General features: G+C 44.1%; 2 protein-coding genes across 5 annotated transcripts in view; both read right to left on the bottom strand.

Annotated features, from left to right (window-relative positions):
• The window catches only part of LOC134295681 (uncharacterized), a 183,758-nt gene extending 180,909 nt beyond the window's left edge, over positions 1 to 2,849 (bottom strand). For both annotated transcript variants that reach the window (XR_010002302.1, XM_062968960.1), the window contains exon 1: positions 1,083 to 2,849. Coding sequence is in view for 1 of the 2 variants with exons in the window: in XM_062968960.1 (XP_062825030.1) it covers positions 1,083 to 2,630 (1,548 nt within the window). In the remaining variant the exon portion in view is untranslated. The remainder of the gene's footprint in view (positions 1 to 1,082) is intronic.
• smyd3 (SET and MYND domain containing 3) overlaps positions 1 to 23,804 on the bottom strand; it is a 490,738-nt gene that overhangs the window by 84,829 nt on the left and 382,105 nt on the right. The gene's annotated exons all lie outside the window — the stretch shown is intronic.

Raw genomic sequence — 23,804 nt, 5'->3', positions numbered from 1 at the left:
TCTATGTGTTGCTCCTTAGTCCGAGATATTATCAATATGTCATCTAAAAAAACAAAGACTCCCTTGTACAACAATGGATGCAACACTTCGTTGATTAATTGCATGAACGCGGCACCTCCGCCGCACAAACCGAAGGGGAGCACACGATAATTGAATAATCCGAATGCACAGGAGAAGGCCGTCTTCCACCTGTCCTCTGGTTTGATCTGCAATTTATGGTACGCTTCAATTAAGTCCAATTTAGTGAATATCTGTCCCTCCGATAACTGGGCGATCAAGTCCTTCACTAAGGGTAGGGGGTATTTATTTATAGAACTGATTGCATTCAGGCCCCTGTAGTCAATGCAGAGCCTCAGCGTTTGGTCCTTCTTCCGCCTGAACAACACAGGCGCCCCTAAAGGGGAATTTGAAGGCTCTATGAAACCCCTCGCTAGGTTTTTATCAATGTATTTTCTCAGTTCCTCCTTTTCCCTAGCCGACATTGGGTATATTTTTGCCTTAGGAAGCTCTGCTCCTGGGACTAGCTCTATCTTCACTTCAACTCTCCGCTTCGGTGGGAAACTGTCTGCTTCCTTCTCATCAAATACGTCCACAAAATCCCGATACTCTGGGGGTAATTTATCTGCCAGTTCTGCTATCCTGATAGAGTCTTCCTCCCCCCTTTTCCCCGGCTCCCTCTCCACTTCCTGGCTCCCTTCTTCCAACTTCATCCTGAAGATCATGCTCTTATCCTCCCAGTTGATTTGCGGGTTGGCCTGCCCCAGCCATGGCATGCCTAGTATAACATTATAGCTGGCTATTTGTGATATCACAAATGATACCTTTCCTTCCCAACTCCCTATCTTACACTTTACATCTTCGGCACTGTACTTAGCTAATGATCCCGATGCTGTGGATCCGTCCAACTGCGAAAAAGCTATTGGGGATTCTAGGTTCGTTCTTTCGCATCCCAATCCCTCGGCTAATTCAGGGGAGATGATGTTCCTGGAACATCCACAATCCACAAATGCTTTGCAGGTTGCTTGTTTGCTGCCACTTTCAAGCTGAATGGGGATCACTATCATGGCTTTGTCCTGACTTACCAACCCCCCCGAGTGGTGCCTCATCGGTGGTTCTTCCTCGGCGCGTTTCCCTGCCACGGCTCTTGGTTTGGGCGGGCCTCCGCCTTCCCCTTTTCTCTGCCAGCACTCGGCAGCCCTGTGGCCCAAACGGCCGCACACGAAGCAGCCCCTCCTGCTGGTGCTCACGTTCCCTGTCGGCTCCGTTCTCCTCCCGGCTGGGGTTGATCCCTCCTTCCGGCTCCCCTCTTTCATCTGCGGCCGCTGCTGTAGCCCTCCTCGGTGCCTCCTCGCCTGGGCCAGCGATGTCTCGATGCGCCCCGCCAGCTGAATCCATCCGCGCAGTGTGTCAGGCTCATCACGATGCACCGCCCAGGAGAGGATCTCCCGCCTGAGCCCCTCTTTGAAGAGTTCTATCTTTGTCACTGCAGACCATTCCGGCACCTTTTCGGCGAGGCATTGGAACTCCTCCGCATACTCAGATACCGATCTCTGCCCCTGGGAGACGGTCTTCAACTTCTCCCTCGCCCGGATCTGCTCCAGTGGATCTCGGAAACGGGTCTCCAGGGCCCCCATAAAGCGTCGGAGTGACCCCAGACATGGGTCGCGCCGCGCGTGCAGTTGAACGTACCAGCTAGCCGCTCCCCTCTTCAACACTGCACCAATGGCCCGTACCCGGCTGGATTCCGTTCTAAAAGTGTGAGCATTGTCCTCCATATAGCCCCTCACCGTGGTCAGGAAAAAATCCAGTTCAGAGGACTCTCCCCCAAACTCGATCCTTAGTTCCTCTCGTCTCGGTAGGGGTCCCTGTGGTGGCAATCCCCAATTCTCCGCCCGTCGCAAGCCCCCTTGCGGACCAGTGGGCCCCGCTGCTGCTTCTCTTGGCCCTGTGCCACGCCCGGCATTCGCCAGGGGCACCAGGGTCTCAGTTGGGAGCGTAGCTGGGATTCTCGGAGGCTTTTCCCCTTCGTCGTCACTCTCCTCCACCCGCGTCAGGCTTGTTTGGATCTTGGGCCGGGCACCGGGCTCCTTTCGCATTTCCCTTCCCTTCGGTGCTGGGAGGTCTGCAAAGCCCTGGCTGCTTCCCACGCTCACGTCCCACATTGAGCTAGCCCGAAGTTCCCTTCCTCTCTCCGGCTCCGCCAAAACCGCCAGGCGCTCCATCGCCCTCGACATCACTGCCAGGGTGGTCTCCATCGCCGACATCCTCTCCTCCAGAAACACCATCCTTTGTGGGCCTGGGGAAGGTGAACCTTCCTCTCCTCCGGTGCTGTCTCCCCGCACCACTCCACGCCTCTGGGTTACCCCATTTGGCTGGGCATAAGCGGTGGATGACGCCAGGGCCGCCAGCTGGTGGAACTCAGCGTCCGGCTCGGGAGTGGCCCTTTCCGACCTTCCTCCTCCTGCGCCCAAGAGCTCTTCATCCTCCACTTGCATGTTACACCTCACCGCTACAGCGGGATGGTGTCCGTATTCTTGGCTTAGTGTCAGCTCACCACAGCCGCTCCTGAATGAACACACAAGACTCTCTGTGATATCACCAGAAACTTTTACTGTAGGAAACATGAACATCAGAAAAGCCAAGAATGGGATACTACGGCCAACCCTCCTTTATATACCCTCCCCCTCATTTGAACAGTCTCTTCCCGCTCAGTAAAACCCCGCGCAAATTCCCCGCCAAGTCCAGCAGCCGTTTCTTCTCCAAGTCCTGAGCCGCAGGTGTCTTATCAATGTCAGTGACCCTGAAACTCAGAGCCACATCCAGGCTCTAGTAGCAGGGTTCTGACAGTTTAGCCTAGCCCTGAGTTATTGTTTTGGGTTTTCCAGCACTTTACTCCCAGCTCCAGCCTGTAGTCTATGTTTTGCACAAGCCCTTACTCTGCTCTCTCAAATCTGAACATGCCCACTTTTCCGGCTACTGGTTGTTGATGTCGGTTGATTATGTATTTTTATGATATTTTTAATTTTCTTGTTTTAATTAAAAGAAAGAACAAGTTAGGATGTTAGGCCTATGCTTTAGTGTCTTAAATATTCTACTCTCAGTTATTGTCATTTACTGTCAAGTCAGCGTTGACTTATTGCAACCTGGTCCTCGACAACTCTGTTCAGGTCTTGCTAATTCAGGGACATGGCTCCCTTTAATTCCTCAGTATATCTGAACGTAGTATCCCAGTACTGTCTTTCACTTTTCCCAACATTATCATCTTTTCCAACAAGCTAAGTCATCTCATGATGCATCCAAAGTATAATATCCATTTACAAGACATGTAAAATTTAAAGACACTGCCATGTTAATTTTGAATATCAACATGTAAAAGATCTTGTAGCATCTTAGAGAGTGAGAGAATGACATTGGTAGCATAAGCTTTCACAGACTGTCTGTTTCCTCATCCACTTCCTCATATTCATTCTCTCTGTGAAAGCTTCATCTGAGGAAGTAGAGGTAGTTTACTGAGCATTTCTCCATAGTAAATCACATTAGAACAGCACACATAAAAATACTCCAAGATGATTTGGCTAGCAATTATGAGACAACAGATATGAATTCATCATATAAATTTTATGAATAATTCAGTAAGATTAAACAATGCACTAATTTATCCAAGGACTTAACCGAGAGGGAAAGTTCCATCTCTTTTATAACACAGTTCAAAATTCCTCTAATCCGCTATCAACAGAGTAGCTAAATTTAATCCAACATTCTGTCTTTCAGAACAAGGGGCCTTCCCATAACTATTACAGTTTCATAGGATCTGTTGTGACTGCGCCTTCGGGGATTATGGTTGATGGGGATGAAATTCGAAGAGGAAGAAAAAACCCTCGTGATGAGGGTTCACTGGAGGAGTTGCGCAGGAAGCGACTTAGAGAGCTATATGGGGGATCTTCTGAGGAAGATTCAGATGGGGAGATGGATGCTGAGGAACAGGTGGTGGCTGGGGAAGCGGGCACTGAATGGGCACAGCCACCGGAGATGTCTGGGGATTTGGGGTCTATGGATACTTCTGAACCTGGGGTTTCTGCAGGAGCTGATCCCAATTGGGATGCTTGGAGAAGGGAGGATGGTTCTTTAAGTGTTCATGGGACTAAGTATGGGCAGGATGATTGGGACTCCGACGAATTGCTAGGTACTCCAGATCCACGAGCTCTAGCTGTGTGGAGCTCAGACTCTGAGTAGATTTGGGACACCTGGTGTTTGGGTGTGAGTGTTTGGTCACCCAGGAGGAAGGGGAATAAAATGGGAATGTTTGGCCACTGCACTTTGCGTGTGGCAAGGTGTTGCTGAGGCACCATTGGGATCTCTGTGTTTCCATGAAGACTGGACTTGGACTATGATTTGAATCTGCTGTTATCACCTAGCTTGGCTCTCGCTGTGTCTTATCGTGGACCTGTTTTGGATGACTGCACCCTCTTCAGACCTTGGATCGGAATTTGACCTTGCTACTGCCTTCGCCCTGTGATTGATGACTACTATCGGCTTTTGACTCCTGGCTTGCTCTTTGGACACCGCTGTTATCTCCTGACCTGACCTTGGAATCCCGGACAACGTCTTTTCACCATCCTTTTGGAGCCTTCGGCTTTATCCACATTGTGGAAGCAGTCTACTGCATTCTTAGTTTGTTTGTTTGTTTCCTGACCAATTTGGTGTTTTCTTTTGGGAACTGTTCCTTTGAAAACTACAGAGCCGGCTGGCAGGGCTTGGACTCAGAAAGTGCAGTTTGCACTAATTTTGTTTAGCTTTGTTTTTACCTGCTTGTGTTGCTGAATTATATTTTTGTTTGAACTGCTCTTGAAGCACTGATAGTGAAGTGTTTCAAGGTTTTTTCTGTGTTAACATTACTTTTTGGCTTATCTGCTGAATAAACTCTATTTTTGTTCGCTAATTGGCGTCCGACTCTTGACAGATTGCCACACGCCAAACAACAACAACAAAGGGCCAAGTTAACATGGCTGGGCTGGACGCCAGAGTGGCAGCTTTGGAACTGGAACTGGAAGCCTTAAAGAAGGCACAGCAGATCAAAGGACAAGTTATTGTTCCTGAACGTTTTGATGGAGCCAGGGAGAAACTCCCAACCTTTTTGGCTCAAGTGGACCTATATTTTTTGCAAATATCTGACCTCTCGTTTCCTACAGACACTAACAAAGTTGCATTTATTTTGAGTTTACTAACTTGGCCAGCGGGGCGTTGGCAGTTAATGTAATTAGGGGCAATAGCCCAATTAAGAATAATTTGGTGGACTTTAAGGCAGCTCTTACTGAGACTTTTGGAGATCCTTTACAAAAGGAAAATGCGGGTTGGGCTTTATATCGGTTAAAGCAGGGTAAAGGATCTTTAATTGACTATTTGAATAAGTTTAATTTGTTTAAGCATCAGTTGGACTGGGGAGAACATGCTTTTATGTTGGCATTTACTGCTGGGTTGAATGATGGTTTGCAGGATGAACTGTCTCGTGTGGAACCAGCTCAAAATTGGGATGAGTTGGTAACCAAAGTTTGTAGAATTGAGGCTCGGTTGGAGTTTAGAAAGAAAACTCACAGGACTCCAGTTGTGGAGTATCATGCTAGTGGAGTATCATGCTAGTGGAGTATCATGCTAGTGTTGTGTTGAAAGAGAGCCAGGTACTTAAGTTGATTGACAGCAGGCATTGTCCCCTGTTAATTGAGTTTCTGGGAAAGCTTTATTTGCCAGTTTGAGTTTCTGCCAGAGCCTGATCCCAGAAGGGCAGTTGGTTCTCGCAGAAGCAGAGGCAGCAGGAGGACATTTTTGCTCCCTGGCTTCAGGTAGGATTTGGCTAAGATTTGGCTAAGATTTTAAACTGAGTGTGGGCTTGGCTCCTGTGGTCAAAGTCTAACTGTTGTGTGACTGTTGTGTTGAAAGAGAGCCAGGTACTTAAGTTGATTGACAGCAGGCATTGTCCCCTGTTAATTGAGTTTCTGGGAAAGCTTTATTTGCCAGTGTCGGCACCTTTACTAACTATCCTTTGCAGTACATACAGGAAACAAAGCAACATAAACAAATACACAAAGAGGTGGTTTGTTGCAGTTTGCATATAAAGTGCGTGCATATTACTTAACTGTACAAAGATCCCACTTGGCCACCACGCTCACCAAGAGATGCAACAAAAGCAAAACATTCCCATCACATGCACCAGCTGTGGCATGTTCCGCTTTTTCACACAAAAACTAGACAACTACATCTGCTCCAAATGCAAACAGATGACTCTGATGGAGCAGAGGATCCAACAGCTCGAGCACCGTATTAAGACCCTTAAGGACATTCAGGCACTCGAGCTCTTCTTGGACACTGCACAACACGCTGCTGTAGATCAGCAGCCTGCATCACACCAACACCACCAAGACCATGATCAGGAACCTTATGGGGAGATCAACTCAAAGGTAGACAACCCTCAGGCTTGGAAGGAGGTCACCCATAGAAGGAGACGCAGGACCAGGCAGCCTCCGCAGAACTCTTCTGCTCAGCTGCATTTACACAACAGATTTGAAATTCTTACATCATTAACATACAATCAGGAAACACATCTTGTGGAGGACCACAGTTTCTTAGATACCACTCAGTGGACCACCCTGGATCAATGCGCAGGGGATAGCCCTGACGGGGACAGTGCATCACCACAGTCACACTTATGTAATCATGCAAATGCTCCATCCCCAATCATAGACCAGGAGCAACAGGAACATCCTTGGGAGAGTAATGGGCTCTCGGATGTATCTCAATGGATTGTCATTGATGAATGCACTGGGGATGTTGAGGAGGAGGACAATACTTTACACCTACATGATTCACTTCAACAGGAACACTCTTCAGGGGACATACACACTGTCTTGCACAAAAGGGACCCTGTCAATCCTCAAAGGAAACAGGTCTTGGTAGTAGGTGACTCCCTCCTTAGAGGAACGGAAGCCATTTCCAGACCGGATGGGATGGCTCGAGAAACATGCTGACTCCCGGGGGCAAAAATACACCATATCACTCAGAGGCTCAGCAGGCTCCTAAAGCCCCATCACCCTCCCCACCTTATGTTGATTCATGTAGGTACCAATGACACCGCTAGGCATACTTTTCAAAAGATCACAAATGATTTTCGAGCTCTGGGAACAAAGCTAAAACTGTATAATGTACATGTGATCTTTTCATACCTCCTCCCTGTTGTAGGACACGGCTCTACAAGGACCGGAAAAATAGTACAGGTCAATAACTGGCTCAGAAAATGGTGTCAAGAGGAGCATTTTGGCTTCCTTGACCATGGTCTACTCTTCCAAGAGGATGGACTACTGGCAAGCGATGGGGTGCATCTCACACAAGTAGGAAAACATCTTTTTGCACACAGACTCACAAACCTCATCAGGCGCACTTTAAACTAGATCCACTGGGGGAGGGGAACAACAGCCTGGCGAACACTATATTACCCACGACCACAGGGAACCGCCGAAAGTGTGATGACTCATGGGCCATGTAGTCCCGTTCCTAGTGCTGTTGTGACGGATGAAGAGGAAAACTTGGGTTTTCCACCATTTCAGCCAGAAAGGGAACTTTCCCAGCCAGAATTGGAGCCCTTGCACCTGCAGGAGGTTTGTCCTCCAGAAATCTGCCAAACAAGCCCTGAGTCAAAATCTCCCCCATTTTCTCGCCGTAATTATTATCAGCAACAAAAAGGAGTTCAGCAGGCTAATCGCAGAAGCCTGAGAATCGCAGCAAAGCATTCAGATGATTAAGCCTGCTCCCATGAGAAATGTTAGGGAGTCATACATCTGGGCACAGAGATTGACTTTCGTTTCTGATTCCCCAGAGAAGTGTTCTTTGGTGGGAAAACGAGAACCTATTTAGGTTCCTTGCCCTTTAGGAATCTTGCGGAGTCAATTCGTCAGCTACTGGAGTAGTGTGTGTGGACAGCGCTACTCCGCTTCCAAGCCTCGTTCCTGTTTTCAAGCCTCGTTCCTGTTTCCAAGCCTCCGCTCCCAGCCTTGTTTACTCCCCGGATCTTGCCTTGCTTCCCGGACCTTGCCAAGTAATTACCACGGATCTTGTTCTTGCTCCTCGTTTCTTGTTGCCTTGTTTCAAGCCTTGTGTTCCAAGAATCAAGTTACTTCCTAGCCTTGCTCAAGTTTCATGGACTAAAGGACCTTGTCATCTCCCCTCACTTTGCCTGGCAAAGTGAGTGTTTCGGTTATTGGATTACAACTTTGGACCTTAATATTTCATACTGGACATTGTTTCTTTGGACTAATTTTGACCTTCCCTGAAAGGTCTACTTCTGAACTATTTCTTACACTTGCTTTTATTAACTTTATATATTCCCTTAATAAAGATATTAGATAGATTCTGGCCTCTGTGTATGGTTATTGGTGCTCTGCAGCCTGGGTCGTGACAGAAAGGCTAAACAGAGGGCTGCACAAACACAGCAAGGACCAAGTACAAAGAGCACAATAATCCCAAATAAACAGTTCGAGGGGAGGTCACAGGGGCTTACATGTCTTTACACTAATGCTCAGAGCATGGGAAATAAGCAAGACGAACTCCAACTCCTAGCACAGCACCACACATACGATGTCATAGGCATCACTGAAACCTGGTGGGATGACTCCCATCACTGGAATTTAACCATTGAGGACTATAACCTCTTTCACAGAAATAGAACAAAGGGGAGAGGAGGGGGAGTAGCTTTATATGTCAAAAACAGTTACGTTGCAGAAGAAATGCAAGACTGTAATCCGGGAAACCAGCTTGAAAGCATCTGGATAAGAATCAAGGGAACCGGGACTCAAAAAGATCTTGTCGTGGGTGTCTACTACAGACCTCCGAGTCAGGATGAAGGACTTGATGAAGCCTTCTGTCAACAGCTGACCAAACAGGCACAAAGAAGAGATATAGTAGTCATGGGCGATTTCAATTATCCCGATATCTGCTGGAAAACAAACTCAGCCAAGAGTACCAAGTCCAACAAATTCCTCACTTGCCTTGCAGATAATTTTATGGTCCAGATGGTAGAAGAGGCAACAAGGGGATCAGCAACTCTTGATCTAATCTTAACAAATGTGGAAGACCTGATCAATACAGTTGAAGTGGTTGGATCCTTAGGGGCAAGTGACCATGTGCTCCTGCAGTTTGCAATACAAAGGAATGCTGAAACTAAGACAAGTCAAACACGCATTCTGGACTTTAAGAGAGCTGACTTCCAAAAAATGAAGGAATTACTGAGCGGCATTCCATGGACGCCGATATTAAAAAACAAGGGAGTTAAGGATGGATGGGAGTTTTTCAAAAGTGAAATACTCAAGGTGCAAATGCAAACAGTGCCAACAAAGAAGAAAAATAAGACAAGTGCAAAGAAGCCAGAATGGATGTCCAAAGAACTTCTAACTGAGCTAAAGCTCAAAAGTGACATGCACAAGAAGTGGAAAAGGGGAGAAATCACCAAAGAAGAATTCAAACGTATAGCCAACACCTGTAGGGAAAAGGTTCGCAAGGCTAAAGCGCAAAATGAGCTCAGGCTTGCCAGGGACATAAAAAACAACAAAAAAGGCTTTTTTGCTTACGTTGGTAGAAAAAGGAAGAAAAAGGAGGCGATAGGGCCATTGCAAGGAGAAGATGGGGTGATGGCGACAGGGGACAGGGAAAAGGCAGAACTACTTAATGCCTTCTTTGCCTCGGTCTTCTCAGAAAAAGAAAGCCATCTTCAACCTCAGCAACACGGAATGGACGAAGGATTGGGGGAAATCCAACCCCAGATTGGGAAACAAGTTGTCCAGGAACACTTGGCCTCTCTAAACGAATTCAAGTCCCCAGGGCCAGATCAGCTACACCCAAGAGTACTGAAGGAACTAGCGGAAGTTATTTCAGAACCACTGGCAATTATCTTCGAGAGTTCTTGGAGAACGGGAGAAGTCCCGGCAGATTGGAGGAGGGCGAATGTGGTCCCTATCTTCAAGAAGGGAAAAAAGAACGACCCAAACAATTACCGTCCGGTCAGCCTCACATCAATACCAGGCAAAATTCTGGAAAAGATCATTAAAGAAGTGGTCTGCGAACACTTAGAAACAAATGCGGTCATTGCTAATAATCAACACGGATTTACCAAAAACAAGTCATGCCAGACTAATCTGATCTCTTTTTTCGATAGAGTTATGAGTTGGGTCGATACAGGGAATGCTGTGGATGTAGCGTACCTGGATTTCAGTAAGGCCTTCGACAAAGTCCCCCACGACCTTCTGGCAAAAAAACTAGTAAAATGTGGGCTAGACAAAACTACGGTTAGGTGGATCTGTAATTGGCTAAGCGAACGAACCCAAAGGGTGCTCACCAACGCGTCGTCTTCATCATGGAAAGAAGTGACAAGTGGAGTGCCGCAGGGCTCCATCCTGGGCCCGGTTCTGGTCAACATCTTTATTAACGACTTAGACGAAGGGTTAGAAGGCACGATCATCAAGTTTGCAGACGACACAAAACTGGGAGGGATAGCTAACACTCCAGAAGACAGGAGCAGAAAACGATCTTGACAGACTAGAGAGATGGGCCAAAACTAACAAAATGAAGTTCAATAGGGACAAATGCAAGATACTTCACTTCGGCAGAAAAAATGGAAATCAAAGATACAGAATGGGGGACGCCTGGCTTGACAGCAGTGTGTGCGAAAAAGACCTTGGAGTCCTCGTGGACAACAAGTTAAACATGAGCCAACAATGTGATACGGCTGCTAAAAAAGCCAATGGGATTCTGGCCTGCATCAATAGGGGAATAGCGTCTAGATCCAGGGAAGTTATGCTCCCCCTCTATTCTGCCTTGGTCAGACCACACCTGGAATACTGTGTCCAATTTTGGGCACCACAGTTGAAGGGAGATGTTGACAAGCTGGAGAGCGTCCAGAGGAGGGCAACTAAAATGATTAAGGGTCTGGAAAACAAGCCCTATGAGGAGCGGCTTAAAGAGCTGGGCATGTTTAGCCTGCAGAAGAGAAGGCTGAGAGGAGACATGATAGCCATGTACAAATATGTGAAGGGAAGTCATAGGGAAGAGGGAGCAAGCTTGTTTTCTGCTGCCCTGCAGACTAGGACACGGAACAATGGCTTCAAACTACAGGAAAGGAGATTCCACCTGAACATCAGGAAGAACTTCCTCACTGTGAGAGCTGTTCGGCAGTGGAACTCTCTCCCCGGGGCCGTGGTGGAGGCTCCTTCCTTGGAGGCTTTTAAGCAGAGGCTGGATGGCCATCTGTCGGGGGTGCTTTGAATGCGATTTCCTGCTTCTTAGCAGGGGGTTGGACTAGATGGCCCATGTGGTCTCTTCCAACTCTACTATTCTATGATTCTATGATTCTATGATTCTATGCCCCTGTGAACTCTGGGGAGGAACCCATGCAGCTTGGAGTGCAACGCAAACTGTCCCAAGAGGAAAAAGATCGACGCAGACGATTAAGGCTGTGTTTATACTGTGGAAATGAGGGGCATTTTGCTCATAATTGCTCTTTAAAACCGTCTCAGCTGCCGGGAAAAGGGAAGCCCTAATGCGCCATGAGTCCAGCGCATTAGGGCCTATGATGCAATTGCCTAGAGGAAATAAGCATGTGTTTGTGGCCATACAATTAAGTGTAATGGGTCAGAGACCAGTTAGTACTCGCATTTTTGGATTCAGGGGCTACCGTTTCGTACATAGACCAAAGTTTTGCAGAATGGAATAAGATCTCAATATTAAAGAAAAAAGTCACAGCTTGGGTGGAGGGTGCTGATGGAAGGTTGTTGCATTCCGGGATGGTGGATCAAGAAACAGCGGGTGTAACCTGGCAAGTGCAAGGGCAAAAGGGGACGTTAACTTTTGATGTCACTGCACTACCTAGATAGGATGTCATCTTAGGTATGGACTGGTTGACACAGGTCAATCCTCGGGTGGATTGGGCTCGCAAAACTATTAGCTTGGACCCACCAGTGTGTTTAACTCTAAACAAAGTGGGTGGGGATATGGAAGGTGTTCCATCTTGTTATCGGGACTTCTGGGATGTGTTCTGTCAAAAAGAAGCGGATAAATTACCACCACATAGGCCTTATGATTGTGCAATCAACTTGGTGGAAGGAGCTAAGTTGCCTGCAGGCAGGTTGTATGCGCTCACGGTACCTGAAAGACAGGCTTTAAGGGAGTATTTGGATGAGAACTTGCAGAAGGGTTTCATTAGACCTTCTAACTCGCCTACGGCCGCTCCAGTCTTTTTTGTGGCAAAAAAGACAGGCGACTTGAGACTTGTGTGCGACTACCGGGTGCTAAATAAGTACACTGTTCGGGACAGGTACCCTCTACCTCTAATTCCTGAGTTATTGTCTCGGGTTCAGGGAGCTTCCATCTTCACTAAATTAGATCTGCGCGGGGCTTACAATCTGGTGCGTATAAAGGCTGGGGATGAATGGAAGACCGCGTTTAACACCTGTTATGGCGCTTACGAAAATTTAGTAATGCCATTTGGGTTGTGCAATGCGCCAGCGGTATTCCAACGGTTCATTAATGATGTGTTCCGGGACCTTTTGGACAAATTTATGGTGATTTATTTAGATGATATATTAATTTATTCGAAAAACGTTCGTGAACATGGGGAACATGTGCGTCAGGTTCTGTCTAGGCTCAGGGCAAATGGGTTGTTTGCTAAAGCCTCAAAGTGTGCCTTTCATGTGTCTGAGGTGGAGTTTTTGGGACATGTTATATCTGGGAGGGAGCTAAAAATGGACCCGCGAAAAGTGGACGCTGTCAATACCTGGCAAGAATTAACCTCCAAAAAAGATGTGCAAAGGTTTTTGGGTTTTGCAGGGAGTTCATTCCCCATTTTGCACAATTGACGGTGCCTTTAACCCAACTCCTGCAAAAGAAGCGTTCATTTGAATGGACTACAGAGGCCAAAGAGGCATTTGTACAACTGAAACGTAGCTTTCAGAATGGGAACATTCTGGTACATCCAAATGTGAACAGACCATTTGTTGTTGAGGCAGATGCTTCTAATTATGCGCTGGGAGCAGTGCTCTCGCAGAAGGACCCGTCTGGTAGATTAAGGCCTTGTGGTTTCTATTCTAGACAACTCACTGCGTTTGAACAAAACTACACGATTTGGGAGAAAGAGTTGCTAGCTATCAAGGTGGCCTTCGAAGTTTGGAGGCATTGGCTGGAGGGGGCTAAACATCAGATAGTGGTCCTGTCTGATCATAAAAACCTGGAGCATTTCAGACTGCAAGGAAATTGAACCAAAGGCAAATTAGGTGGGCATTGTTCTTTTCCAGGTTTGACTTCAGAGTGCAATTTGTAGAGGGGAAGCAGAACTTGAGGGCTGATGCTTTGTCTAGGAAGCCTGAGTTTAAGACTGCTGAAATATCCTCTGAGCAAACCATTTTACCTGTTTCATTGTTAAATATGGTACAGGACAGGCAGGATCTTCATGACCGAGTGTTGTCCTCTCAAAAAGAGGATAGGTGGACGCAAGAACAGCTGATATTGCTCTCTGAAGATATGAGGACTATACTGCCTAATTTACAAGATGAGGACGGGGTACTATCACGTAATGGGCAGATTTTTGTACCGCCTGGTAAATTACGCTTGGAATTCATCCAAGCATATCATGATGAGCCAACTGCGGGACATTTTGGGAGATTTAAGACTGTACAAGCCATCACTCATCATTACTGGTGGCCCAAAATGAGGCAGGACATTTTAAAGTACTGTGATAGCTGTGCTATTTGTCAGCAGTGTAAACATCCAGTGGGTCGACCTTGTGGTTTATTATCGCCTCTACCCGTCCCTGAAAAGCCCTGGCAGATTATTTCTATGGACTTCATTACTGATTTGCCTAGGGTGGGTGGATATACTTGTATTTGGGTGGTGGTTGATTTGTTTTCCAAGATGGCTCATTTTATTCCATGCTCTAAAGTACCGGCGGCTACTACTCTAGCCAAGTTATTTGTGCGCCATATTTTCCGTTTGCACGGTGCTCCAGAAGTTATTATTTCGGACAGAGCACCGCAGTTTGTGTCGCAATTTTGGAAGCAGTTCCATGCGCAACTTGGAACTAAGCTTAACGTCTCCACTGCGTTCCATCCGCAGACTGATGGGCAGTCTGAAAGGGTAAATGGTCTGCTGGAACAGTATTTGCGCTTTTTTTGTTTACAGCAAGCTGGGGATTGGGTTCAATGGGTACCGGTGGCAGAGTTTGCGTATAACGCGGCGACACATAGCGCTAGCCAATACTCGCCTTTTGAAATTATGTATGGTTGCCATCCACGTGGGGTAGTAGCGCCTGCGCAGAATACAGTGTCGCCTGATCCAGTATATCGTTCCAGTGAACTCAGGGCCTTGCAAGACGTTGCAAGGAAGCTTCTGCTGGAAGCTAAAGCAACGCAAAAATCACAAACTGACAAACATCGTCAGCCTGGAGTGGAACTGAAGGAAGGGGATATGGTGTGGTTGTCTGCTAAGCACATCAGGACGCATGCAGGAAAATTTGGAGCTCGATTCTTAGGAGCTTCCCCCATTGTTACCAAGATCTCTCCTGTGGCATTTAGATTGCGGTTACCTTCCACTCTGAAGGTTCATCCGGTGTTTCATCGATCTTTACTAAAACTGGACACGTCATCTAACCGGTCCTCAGTAGTTGCGGAGGTCTCGGATCCCACATTAATTCCGGTGGGAGGGGCCTTTGCGGGGAGGGATAGTGTTGTGACTGCGCCTTCGGGGATTATGGTTGATGGGGATGGAATTCGAAGAGGAAGAAAAAACCCTCGTGATGAGGGTTCACTGGAGGAGTTGCGCAGGAAGCGACTTAGAGAGCTATATGGGGGATCTTCTGAGGAAGATTCAGATGGGGAGATGGATGCTGAGGAACAGGTGGTGGCTGGGGAAGCGGGCACTGAATGGGCACAGCCACCGGAGATGTCTGGGGATTTGGGGTCTATGGATACTTCTGAACCTGGGGTTTCTGCAGGAGCTGATCCCAATTGGGATGCTTGGAGAAGGGAGGATGGTTCTTTAAGTGTTCATGGGGCTAAGTATGGGCAGGATGATTGGGACTCCGACGAATTGCTAGGTACTCCAGATCCACGAGCTCTAGCTGTGTGGAGCTCAGACTCTGAGTAGATTTGGGACACCTGGTGTTTGGGTGTGAGTGTTTGGTCACCCAGGAGGAAGGGGAATAAAATGGGAATGTTTGGCCACTGCACTTTGCGTGTGGCAAGGTGTTGCTGAGGCGCCATTGGGATCTCTGTGTTTCCATGAAGACTGGACTTGGACTATGATTTGAATCTGCTGTTGTCACCTAGCTTGGCTCTCGCTGTGTCTTATCATGGACCTGTTTTGGATGACTGCACCCTCTTCAGACCCTACTGCCTTCGCCCTGTGATTAATGACTACTATCGGCTTTTGACTCCTGGCTTGCTCTTTGGACACCGCTGTTATCTCCTGACCTGACCTTGGAATCCCGGACAACGTCTTTTCACCATCCTTTTGGAGCCTTCGGCTTTATCCACATTGTGGAAGCAGTCTACTGCATTCTTAGTTTGTTTGTTTCCTGACCAATTTGGTGTTTTCTTTTGGGAACTGTTCCTTTGAAAACTACAGAGCCGGCTGGCAGGGCTTGGACTCAGAAAGTGCAATTTGCACTAAGTTTGTTTAGCTTTGTTTTTACCTGCTTGTGTTGCTGAATTATATTTTTGTTTGAACTGCTCTTGAAGCACTGATAGTGAAGTGTTTCAAGGTTTTTTCTGTGTTAACATTACTTTTTGGCTTATCTGCTGAATAAACTCTATTTTTGTTCGCTAATTGGCGTCCGACTCTTGACAGGATCTGCTTCAGGAATATAGCAGAAATCCATTTACTAAATTATTAGCTACACATACAAAGTATGTGTAGCTAATAATTTAATAAATGGGTTTCCGTTATATTCTGTAGTAATCAAAGGTGATTCCAGCAGTGCTATGTTTCATGCAGGTGCCCAGCTCATGCAAGAATGAGACTTCCCTCAAATATTTTATTCAGAGGTCCCTTTCTGAGGCAAGAAGACAACTAAACTTCTAGATGTTCAAAGATGCTGTGAGGAAAAAGAGAAAAGGGAGAAATGAAAGTACACCTTTTTCCTTTTGATGAAAAATATGCCTCCTGCTTGCAAATGCAACATTCAGAACAATGAGCCTTGGTTACTTTTCCCTCAGGAGCAAATCTGATTTGAAAGCAAACCCAGAATAATCATTGACCTTGTCTATTTCAGTGGGATCTCTTTCAGAGTTTGGGGAGGGTGGGACTCATTCTGTCATGTACGCAAACATGAAAAGATTCTCCATCCCATGTAAGTGAAACAAAACAAAATATATTCTTTTCCTATAGGACTGTTAAAAACCAAGCATTTAAAAATATTTCTCTTTTTTTTAAATTGAAGCAGGACAGTCAATACTTTATTCTTTATAGCAAAATGTAAAGTTTATGTACATGTGTCTATTTGCTAGTCTGTTATGATATAATAGTGTGACTATAACCCCCCCCCCTTTTTTTTTTTTTTTTGAGGAGTGTCCTCTTTTTCAATGCTAAAATTTCTGGCTGGATGGACTTTTAAGATGTCTGGAGATTTTTTTAAACAGCTGCATTATTGCCTATAACAGGCAGAGACACTGACTTGAGGGTGAAGGTGAGAAAGGGGGAAAAAAACCCAGAGGAGGAAGTCAAAGGAGCCAAGCAAAGCAACTGAGAGAGGAGGAGGAAGATGGAAATGTAGGCAGGGAAAAAGGGAAGGCAAACACTTAAAAAAAATACAAGACAGGGTAGAAATATTTCTAGAAGCAATTGTTATAACTTACATAGTAAGGGTATTTAAAGTTAATATGTCACTTGATGCTAAAGTTAGGATGGTCCATGTCATTGTAATTCCCATTTCTATGTATATGAAATGAGGACAGTTAAGAAAGGTGATGGGAAGAAAAGCAACTCATTGGAGATGTGGAGCTGGAGAACAGTTCTGAGGATTCTGTGGACCACTAAAAAAACAAACAAATGCATCCTAAAAAACAAATCAGGTCTGAACACACTCTAGAAGCAATAATGACTAAACTGAAATGGCAAACATTGGCCATATCATGAGACAACTCACTAAAACTATAATACAGTAGAGTCTCACTTATCCAACACACACTTATCCAACGTTCTGGATTGTCCAACACATTTTTGTAGTCAATGATTTCAAAACATCATGATATTTTGGTGCTAAATTCGTAATTACGGTAATTACTACATAGCATTACTGCATTACTGACTTTTTCTGTCAAATTTGTTGTATAACATGATGTTTTGGTGCTTAATTTGTAAAATCATAACTTAATTTGATGTTTAATAGGCTTTTCCTTAATCCCTCCTTATTATCCAACATATTCACTTATCCAACGTTCTGCTGGCCCGTTTATGTTGGATAAGTGAGACTCTACTGTACTTGGTAAGGTTGAGGGCACAAGAAAAGAGGAAGACCACATTTAAGATAGATGCAATGCAGGAAGCCACGATGCAAGACAAAGCTTAGGAATTGTTGTGAATGGGTCTTCTGAGGCTGTGAGTGATAATGGTGGGATCAGGAGAGGAAGGAAGAACCCTCGCGAGGAGGGCTCGCTGGAAGATTTACACAGGAAGAGAATTAGGGAGACTGATGAGGAGTCTTCCGAGGAGGATTCATGTGGGGACTTGGGAGGGGATCTTGAGGTGGAAATGGATGCTGAGGAACCGGTGGTGACGGAGGAGGTTGGCACGGGGTCCGGAGGATCTTGGGGAGGAATCTGGGTCCATGGATGCTGTAGATGCTGGAGAGGCTTGGGTATCTTCAGAAGCAGATCCCACATGGTCTGCCTGGAGGAATGAGGATAGTTCCACAGGTGTGGACAGAGTTGGGTATGGGCAGGATGATCTTGATTCTGATGAGGAGTTTGGGATGCCTGATCCTAGGGCGTTGGCTGTTTGGAGCTCAGATTCTGATGAGGAACTTGGGACACCTGATCCTAGGGCGTTGGAAGTTTGGACGCCCAAGGAAACCTAAATAAATTAGGGATGTTTGGCCACTATGCTTTGCGTGTGGCAAGGTGTTGTTGGGCGCCATTGGGTTTCCTGTACGTGATTCTGAAGACTGGCTTGGGACTTTGCAACAGATCTGCTGTTTGCCTCCGTTGTCTTGGCTTTTTGTGCCATTCCGTGACGTGGACCTTCTTGTGATGACTTCACCCTTTGGACCTTGGACTGGAACTCGACTTGGCTTGTCTCTTCGCTCCCAAACTCGGCTTGGCATCGTTCTCATCTCCATGGCTGTCTTCTGTTGCTGACTACTGGCTTCGTTCCCGACCCTGACACTGTTTCCTTATCCTGACTTCGGACCGGCTTGATTATGCTACAATGCTCTGCTCCTTTAACTCCTGGCTTGGCTTTCGTCTCTGCAGCGGCTTGCCGCTAACTCCTCAGCGTCTTCCAGTTTAGCTTGTTTTTGCCGCTCCCGGCAAAGAGCTTTTAGCCCCGTTTGGGTTTTTGCTTCAGTTTGGAATTGCTGTTGTACTCCTGGGTTTTGGGAAAGTTTTTGGGGTTTCATAGCTGTTTACCTTTGTTTGTTTTGCCATTTTAAGCCCGTTTTGAGCTTTTGGGCTGAGTTCAAGCACTTTATGCTAAATCCGTATTATATCTCTGGTTAATCCAGATTATATGCCAGTTCATGCTTTTGGCGTTTTTTCTGTTTTGGCTGCCTAAATAACACTGAAGATTAAGTGTTTTAAGTCCCTGATAATTTACTGAACTGTTTTTGGATTATTACTTAAATAAACTATATTTTGCTCTCAGTTAGCGTCTGACCTTTGACAGGAATTGTAAGTGTTCTCAACAAAGCTTCTGTTTCATTCAAAACATTATTGAAGTATATAATACTAAAGTTCAAATATGTCTATATGATAGTCTTTTTTATAAACAGCACATCCAAATGTTTTAAGCATACAGTGATACCTTGTTCTTAAGTCAAAGCATTCTTAACTCAAAGTAAAATTTCCTGCTGAAATGCATTGAAGTGCTATTAATTTGTTCCAGCCCCCTGAAAACCACCCCAATTTTTGTTATGTGTTTTTAAATAAGAAAATGTACTTTATAAATAACAAATAATGTATAAAATGTTCAGAGATATACAGTGCTTGGTTCCATTAAGCCACTGTGGCAAAGAAGTACATTTAAGGCAACAAAATTTGTGTTGGCCAGTGTATCAGCAAGGCAAAACAGCATCATTTCTTGATACTGTAATTCCAGCCTCCTTCTCTTGCTCTCTCTCTCCCTCTCTCTCTTCTTGAAGTGAAACATATAGTATAGAAGAAAAGGCACACAAGTGAACTAACTCAAACTTCCTCAGTGGACAGCAATCTCCCAAACCAGAGAAGAGCACACGGCAAGCTCAGGCAAAGACACACAGGCTGAGGCACTGAGCCACAAAGTACAATGGCTGATCTGCGGAAGCCCTGTACTTGCTGTTTAGGCTGAGGGTCTTCTACACCAGAGTGGGCTGCAATCTCCGGATTGGACTCCTTCCAGAACGTCCAGGAGAAGCAATCACATGGAGCTGCTCTGGTTAGGAATCCAGTCCAGATTTTGTTTCTCTCTGCTTTGCTGTTAGAACTGGTTTAGAGGGCAAAGAGGCCTGTTTTTCACTGTTTGTAGGTCAAAACAGCATTCATATGACAAAACATCACTCTAAGCCGAGTGAGGATTTGTACGTTGAAACGTACTTATGTTGGGACATTCTTATGTAGAGATTCCACTGTATTTTTAAAATATATTTTTTCTGAAGTATCACAGGGAAATAATATATTGAAATTGGTTCAAGATAAACTAGCAGAAAATTTGCATAGGATTAAACTTAAGTATTCACAGTAAGACTTATTTCTAACAAAATAATTCTAAGTGACCATTTGATTATTCACCTGTGGTAGGTAAGAAAATCCACCAAGCAGCTAGGCAAGAGGATACTTGCAAATTACAAATGATTGTGGGGTTTTTTCCTACCCAAAGTATTCTATCAAGAGGCTGGTATGGCAAATAACCAAATATCTGACAAGCTGGATAATGCATTTTTTGTGGAGCTACTTAAATTTTGGTCAATTCCTTTTTCAAAACAGCATTGATATCTGAATCTTATGAAAACAAATTTTCTTAAAACATTTTGGTTCTCACTGGCAGTACCAACTGGAAATTGATACAAATGTGATATGAAAAATTTGTCTGGATACATATATGTCTAACTTTTTAAACAATCAAACAACAACTTTCATGACTGAAGAAAATAACAATGCTGTGCCTCTTTTAATATAACAAATTGCAATTGAATTCAAAAATAATTTTTCATTCATAGGCTATTCTATAGTAATTAATAAAACATTTATCTACTTTCTTGGAGACGTCTTTTAACTGAAGAGAAAAACATTGTAAATTCTGATTTACACTTATGAAATGACATTTTAAAAAATTATTGCTAGATAATGATACTTGGAAAATCATTTTGAAAATAATACAAAAAGTGGTAAATGTGCATAAAAATGAAAAGTGTGGACTGAATGTCTTTCAGTGGAATTACTCGGTCGCCTTGGACATGAAGTAGTTCTCGAGTTATTCCTTCTTATGTGCAAAATGTATTATACATTAATATACAGTATTGATCACACAGTAGCAAAAGAGACCATGTTTGTTGCTGTTGCAAAATAATAATGAACAGTTTTCTATTTCACTTCTAGAAAGGTAACACAGTGCAGTGAATGCATTCCAGAAACTGTTGATATGGAACAACTACTCAATAATGCAAAGCATATGAAGGGTGAAAGAATCATAGGTGAATGTTTAAGGATGACTCCCTTGATTTTAATTATATACTATTATGAGAAGGTATACTGCTAGATGCATGTTCAGAATTAATTTTATTAGATATGTTTTTCAAAAGTCCAGTCTTGAGCACCTTTAGAATTGCATCTTTACAATGCAATCACATTGTTTATGTGAAAATTCAACGGTGCTTACACTAGATTTAAATATAGATAAGTGGACTGCAGTACAAAGTACTTACAATAGAGAAATAAGGGCACTGCGGCACTAGTATGGTTAACGTCTATACTTTTATGCAATAAAAAATCAATATCATTGACTTGATGGCAAATAACAACAACAAACTATGAATCAAGATGAAGGAATAAGTACCATCTTAGCATGAAAGATGAATGCTAGTTCAGCAGCTACAACAAAGCAAAGATTTGTACAACAGAGAAAGAATCTGACCCTGTCAATATAACCAGTGCACCAATTAATCATGATTTGATATTTCAACCTTTTTCTGAGTGTAGGAAGTACCAGTGAAGATTATATCTTTTGTATTGTTTAATGAAATCTCCCAAAGGCCCATAGTTTCTCGAACATTGAGTTATGTGTGGCACATTAAACGCTTTATCAAATGAATACACAGATATGTTAAGGTTGCAAATATAAACAGACTACCTATGGTGTAAACCTCACTGAACATAGTGATACATCTCTGAGTAAATGTTTCTCTACCATTGCAGAAAGGGATTTTTATACATATAAATAAAATACCAGAATATAATTGTAGAAAGAAGCTCTCTTTTACACAGAAGAATAATATTATATTATTAAAAGAGGGAAATATTATTTAAGAAGTGTGTTAGTAACACACTTCGGTTACTTAAAAATAATTTAGTTACAGTGGGCCCTTGGTATCCCTTGGGTTTTAGTTCTAGAACGCTCATGGATACCAAAATCTGTAGATGCTCAAGTTCCATTGTATACTATAGTATAGTTCAAAGATTTCTCTTATAGAAAATCAAGGTCTCTCTTTTGGAATTTGTTTAGTAATATTTTCAAGACATGGATAGTTAAATCCATGTATGCAGAATCCATGGATACAGGAGGATTACTATACTATATAGTTATGGGATTATGGTTTCACTGAAGGAGGAATATTTCATAATTCAAATGCTGGTTTGTGTGACCTCTGTGAATGTTCTGGCGATGATGCAATGAATGGGAAGGAAAGAGAGAGTGTTTTGTTTTTATTTTACTATAGTGCTGTTGCTGTAATATATTACCTAGATATCTGAGAGTGCCTTGGACCGCAAGAAGATCCAAACAGTCCATCCTCTAGGAAATAATGCCCGGCTGCTCACTGGAGGGAAGGATATTAGAGGCAAAGTTAAAGTATTTTGGCCACATCATGAGGAGACAGGAAAGCTTGGAGAAGATCACGATGCTGGGGGGAAAGGAAGGAAAAAGGAAGAGAGGCCGACCAAGGGTGAGATGGATGGACGGTATCCTTGAAGTGACTGGCTTGACCTTGAAGGAACTGGCCAGGGAGCTCTGGTGTGGACTGGTCCATGAGGTCATGAAGAGTCGGAGACGACTAAACGACTGAGCAGCATCTTAAATAACTAAAAGGGAACTTATTCAGTAATTGCGCAAAATGAACCAGTATGGCACACTGCTTTGAGTGCTGGACCAAGACTCCAGAAGGTGATAGCTCTAATCTCCATTCAACCATGGAAACCCATTGGGAAGGTCACGCTTTCTCAGAAGAGGACAATGTCGAATCTTCTCTGAATCAGCCTTGCCAAGAAAACTATAAGGGTCATCCTAAGTTGATAATTGGTTGAAGGCACAGCACAATAACTACAATTTTTGGGCAACAAGAAAGGAAAATGTTCTTTCATTTTGCAGGAAAATGATAAAGGCCACAAAACTACTTTGGGGTGGTGGAAAATAATAACAGAAACATTTTTTTTCAAAGTAATGTTCCATGTTGTCAATAAAAATAGGTTTGGGTAATGTTTGCTGTTAGCCTTTATTGGAGAAAATGCAGGACCAAAAAAAAGTAATTAAAAAAATAATCCTATCATCCGAGTTGAATGGTGACCCAAGCAGCCTGAATGAAAACTTCACCAGACCCATATGCAAACAGAAAATATCCAGATTAATGCTTCCCCTGTTCTTTGTAGAAAGAAGCCTGCCCTAGTTTAAAGATCTTGCTGTATCGAAAGTATCATTCACTGATACTGAGATTACTGAACTATAAATAAATAGGTGGTCTAAAGGGTGACAATGCATTTAATAGAACATATAGTATTTTAATTATCATGAAGCACTGGGAACTCAGAAAAACATAACTCTCAGATGTAAATAATGGGCAGTACTGTTAGCCTAACTTCAGTTTTTAAAAGAAAATGCCTGAATCACTTTCCATGCAAACAACTTCTTGAATTGTCCAATTTGCCAAATCTTTCCACTTATTAATTATTAATCTGTTGTAACAATTATGACTAAAACTGCTCTTTAATGGACGAATTCAGTCTTGCAACAGACTTGGTACTTCAGAGTTCTTTATTGGCATTCTACTGCCTTGTTCTTGAATCCTCTTTTGTTCAGCATCGCATGGCTGTGATTCTATTATAAATATTTGGATAGAACACTACCAGTATCTATATTTAGTATTTAGGAGCGAGGTGAGCTCCCACTGTTAGCCCCAGCTTCTTCCAACCTAGCAGTTCGAAAACATGCAAATATGAGTAGATCAATGGGTACTGCTCTGGTGGGAAGGTAACAGCGCTCCATGCAGTCATGCCGTCCACATGACCTTGGAGGTGTCTACGGACAACGCTGGCTCTTCGGCTTAGAAATGGAGATGAGCACCAACCCCGAGTTGGACATGACTAGATTTAATGTCAGGG

Source organism: Anolis carolinensis, chromosome 1 (assembly GCF_035594765.1).
Source record: "Anolis carolinensis isolate JA03-04 chromosome 1, rAnoCar3.1.pri, whole genome shotgun sequence".
NCBI lineage: Eukaryota > Metazoa > Chordata > Lepidosauria > Squamata > Dactyloidae > Anolis > Anolis carolinensis.
Note: the sequence above shows the minus strand (reverse complement) of the source record. Positions and strands in the feature narration are given on the sequence as shown.